The sequence below is a fragment of the Myotis davidii genome, unplaced genomic scaffold (genome assembly GCF_000327345.1).
Source record: "Myotis davidii unplaced genomic scaffold, ASM32734v1 scaffold299, whole genome shotgun sequence".
NCBI lineage: Eukaryota > Metazoa > Chordata > Mammalia > Chiroptera > Vespertilionidae > Myotis > Myotis davidii.
Genome location: NW_006293088.1, coordinates 7,181,692 through 7,186,236, shown reverse-complemented (window position 1 = coordinate 7,186,236; position 4,545 = coordinate 7,181,692). Strand labels below are relative to the sequence as shown.

General features: G+C 60.8%; 1 protein-coding gene across 1 annotated transcript in view; it reads left to right on the top strand.

The window, feature by feature from the left end:
- Positions 1-4,545, top strand: part of H6PD (hexose-6-phosphate dehydrogenase (glucose 1-dehydrogenase)) — a 23,017-nt gene that overhangs the window by 5,437 nt on the left and 13,035 nt on the right. Inside the window, exons 2-3 of the mRNA XM_006766809.2 lie at positions 1,057-1,693; positions 2,643-2,760. Of these exons, the coding sequence (XP_006766872.1) occupies positions 1,057-1,693; positions 2,643-2,760 (755 nt within the window). The remainder of the gene's footprint in view (positions 1-1,056; positions 1,694-2,642; positions 2,761-4,545) is intronic.

The following is a 4,545-nucleotide window of genomic DNA, read 5'->3' as shown; positions in this document are numbered from 1 at the left end:
CCTCTCTCCTTTCATAAATGTCAGCTGCTCCAGACTAGGCTGAAACCAGCCCGGTGGGAGGCCCGCCTGGGGGAGGCCGCGTGCCGTTGCTGTGTGGTCAGCTCAGGAGCCAGGGGGCTGGTGCCTGTCCAGCTCCCCCACCTCTCACCTGGGTACCTTCAGCTGCCCGGGCCTCGGCTCCTCTACCTGCAGGAGGGCGACGAGGTGGGACTCACCACTGGGTCTTCTCAGGTTCCTGACAGCATTCCGTGAGATCTAATGCTCACACGCATCAGGTTCATGCTTGGAACGTGTTAGCATTCAGGTTTGCTGCTCTTATTAATTAGTATACCACGATAATTACACAGCACTGTCCCAAGCACAATCTAAATATTAACTCACTGTCATCTTGTAACAACCATGGATGTAGGTACCTCTAATACTCCCATTTCAAGTGAGGAGACCGAGGAACAGAGAGGCTGTATGATTGTCCAAGGTGAGGCTTGAGCTGGGATTCAAACTCCGTCCTCTGGTTCCGGTCTGTGCTTTTTACCACCGTGGGTGGCAATGGCCTGTATTCACAGTGTGCTTGGAGCCAGTGCACGTGGGAGAAGCCAGGGGAGATGGGAGAGGCCTGAGCATCTCACAGCTCCAGCCACCAGCTAAGGACCCGCCACCAGCCCTGAGCTGCCCTGATGGTCCAGGCAGCCTGTGCGCCGGGCAGAGACGGGCCGTGGTCATGAGGTGGACAGCTCTGATCCCATGGCAGCCCTGGGGCCTCCCTCACGGCTTGTGCCACCTTCCCATGCTCCTGCAGCAAAACGTTCTGCCTCCGCCAGTGGCCTGCCACCTTCCCGGGCAGAGTCCTGTTTACAGAGCACGCTGCCTACCCGCCGGCTTCCTGGCACTAACATAGCTTTGAGGAGGGGGGAAGCGCGGGGACTAGCAGTTTCCTGAGAAACACGTGGCTGTTTCTTGCCAGGCAGGAAATGTTCGATAGCCTGGAATCGTGTTCGCCCCCCATTATGCCACCTGAGCATGTCTGATCCTTCCTTGTTCCTTGTGTGTCTCTCCCAGGCGTCCGGGCTTGTGGAGGATGCTGGCGGTGGCCGTGTTCGTGGCCCTCCTGGGCTGCCTGCGGGCCCAGGAGCTGCGGGGACACGTCTCCATAGTCCTGCTGGGAGCCACTGGGGACCTGGCCAAGAAGTACCTGTGGCAGGGGCTGTTCCAGCTGTACCTGGAGGAGGCGGGGAAGGGCCACAATTTCAGCTTCCATGGGACTGCTCTGACGGCCACCGAGCAGGGCCAGGAGGTCGTGGCCAAGGTCCTGGAGTCCCTTTCCTGTCCCAAGGATGTGGCACCCGCTCGCTGTGCTGAACTCAAGGACCAGTTCCAGCGGCTGAGCCAGTACCGCCAGCTGAAGACCACGGAGGACTACGCGGCTCTGAGCAAGGACATCGAGGCGCTGGTGCAGCGCGAGGGCCTCTGGGAGGCGGGCCGCATTTTCTACTTCTCCGTGCCGCCCTTCGCCTACACGGACATCGCCCGCAGCATCAACAGCAGCTGCCGCCCGGGCCCCGGCGCCTGGCTGCGCGTCGTCCTGGAGAAGCCCTTCGGCCACAACCACCTGTCAGCGCAGCAGCTGGCCACGGACCTCGGGAGCTTTTTCCACGAGGAGGAGATGTACCGGGTGGACCACTACCTGGGCAAGCAGGTGAGCCTGCTGGGCCAGAGTGAGCTGGGCACAGGTCGACCCGTTGACGGGGCCACACCACCGACTGTGGGATTGGGCCTGAAGGCGTGTGAAACCTGCGCTCCGTGGTCGTTTTGCAGGGGGGTAGGGGGTGAGGGGGTGAAGGGCAGATGGTGAGCAGGTCTGCGTGGCCCTTGTCCACGTGTCCTGTCCTGTTTCCCGGCAGGGGCCGGACTCTGATCGCTCAGCGGTGCCCTGTGTCCCCTCCGGAGGTGGCCCCGAGACACTGGGGTGAGCCCGGCTTCTGGCTGGGTATGCTGTGGGAATTAGAATTGATCACCTTATTCCACACCCATTGGCCTGGTTTTCAGTATTTTTTCTTGCTGGGTTCTGTTTTGAGCCAGAAGGCTGGCAGCAAGATCTTACAACTGAATAGGGCCCCAAGGCCATGCTTCTCCTTCGGGCCCTGTGGCAGAGTGTGGGGCTGGCCCGGGGACGCACCGCAGCTGACTGCGCCCTTGCCCTCGGAGCCCCCCCGTTAGGACACTTCCCCCCGGAAACGCCAACCCTCAGGCCCCATTTGAGTTTCAGTATTCCCAGAGTGGTCCTCAGACCAGGCCTGTCCCGGGGAGATTTCACTTGTTTATGAGAAAATGAAAAAAATAGCACTGAATGTCAACTTGAAGCTTTCCTTATTCCATTTTTGGTGTTACAGTAGCTTTCTGTTATTTAATGTTGATGCTAACAGGCAAAAGATAATCTTACCTGTTTCCTTTCCTGGCAAAATAAAGAGCTGGTGGCCCCGCAGAGGGCACCTAAAGATCTGGAGTCCTTCCTGGCCGGGAAGCCTGACGCCCAGGGGCCATCGCTCTGAGCGTCTCTCCTCGGAGAAGGGGGTGGGGCCCCTCCTGGGAGTCGGGCTCCTCCTCCGCCCCAGGACCCGCAGCACACCCGTCTGCTTCCCCGCCAGGCCGTGGCTCAGATCCTGCCTTTCCGAGACCAGAACCGCAAGGCCCTGGACGGCCTGTGGAACCGGCACCAGGTGGAGCGGGTGGAGATCGTCATGAAGGAGACGGTGGATGCAGAAGGTGCGTGAATGGTCCCGCTCACGCCTCCTGGTCCTCCTGCCTGTGTCTGCTGCAGCGCTGGCTGACCCCGTGCCTCCCCAATGCCTCGCAGAGGGATGTTGTTGCTGGTGTGTGGACTGCTAGCCCCCAGGGCCCTGCAGGCAGACCTGAGGGGTCAGCGCTGCCCTCAGAGCGTGGGGTCTCCTCAAGTAAATAGGGCTCTGATGCTGGAAGGTACCGGAGTTCTCTGGGGGTGCGGGGGACCATCAGTCGCGTGAGGCTTCCTCAGACTTTTGTCCTCGTCCAAGTGGCGACCTCTGCCAGGAAGGCTTCTCGTCATCTCCTCGCCTCCTGGCCCCTCCCGTGCCTGGTCCTCAGCTCAGGTGTCACTTTCTTAGGAAGCCTCTGCTGAGCATCTTAACCAGATCCACTCCGTGGCACAGCGCCACTCGCCTCCTCACTGCCCCTCCTAGAGGAAAGGAGGGAGGGAGGGAGAGAGAGAGAGAGAGAGAAACATCGATGTGAGAGAGAGAAAGAGAAACATCGATGTGAGAGAGAAACATCGATCAGTTGCCTCCCTCATGCGCCCCGACCAGGGATCAAACCCTCAACCCTTTGGTGTATGGGACAACGTTCCAGTCAACTGAGCCACGGGCGGGCTGCCCTCCCATCTTTTCCTCGTCATATCCCTGTCCCTGCAGACCACAGGGCCCAGGCCATCCCTGCGCTGGCACCTGGCACACTCCTGGGAGGTGCGGGATGACTACCCCGTGAGTGAGCAGGTGAGCTGGGAGAGGAGGCCTGCCTGTGGGCCCATCTCTGCCTCACCTGGTGACCTCAGCACACACTCCCCTCACCTGGGAGATGAGCAGGTTGTGTAGGTGACCATGGCTAAGGCCCCTTGGAGCGCTGGCATTCTGGGATTTCATCAAGTGTTTTGAGCCATGGATATGTTCAAAGCCTTGGTTCTTACCTAAAATAATAAAAGCTCATGCTTGTTGTGTCCTAAACCCTTCGTTAGCCAAATGAGGTGGGTACGGTGGTTACCTCCACTGACAGGTGCGGTTCGGGATGTGCCTCAGGTCACTCTGGACGTGGGGGGCCCGGGTCCTGGGCAGGCGGTCTGGCTCCCGCACCGGCTTCCAGCTCACGCTGAGACCGCTCCTCAGCCCTGGCAGGAGCCCAAGGCCCGTCCCTGCCCCGCACTGTGTGCCTGGGCGGAGCAGGACCGGACCCTCGGGCCCGGGTGGGGAACGAGGAGGTCTGCCTCTTGTTCTTGCCTTCTCCTCTTTTTCTTTCTCTTCCCCTGGTTGCTCTCTCCAGCTTGCTGTCCCTCCTCTTTGGATGTGTATGTGGACTAGAAACCCTGGTGACACAGGGGGCAGTGAGATGCAGCCTTTGTCCCCCAATACCTCACAGATTTGTGGGGGGAGAGGATATCGGGACAGACTGCCAAGTGGATGAGGCAGGCAGGGTGCTGTGGGGCAGGGGAGGGAGGGAGGTGGGCTGGGCGTCAGGCATCCCTTGGGAGCCAGGCCCGAAGGGCACTGCTGTCCTTCAAATGAGCTGGGTTTCTCCAGCCTGGACCCACATCAGAAGAGAGGTTCCCGCGCAGTGAGCTTTCCGAGGCCTCAGGATCCCCCCAGCCCTGCCAGGTGCCCCTGCTGTCCTGGGCGAGGGCTCAGGCCGGGGCTCCCCCGGGGCCCGTGTGTGTCTGATGTCCTGGCAGCGTGAGTGCTGGGCCTCCGCTTGCTCTGTCTGCAGAGGATGCACTCAGGCCCTGCACCGAGGGCGCGGTGGGCGGCC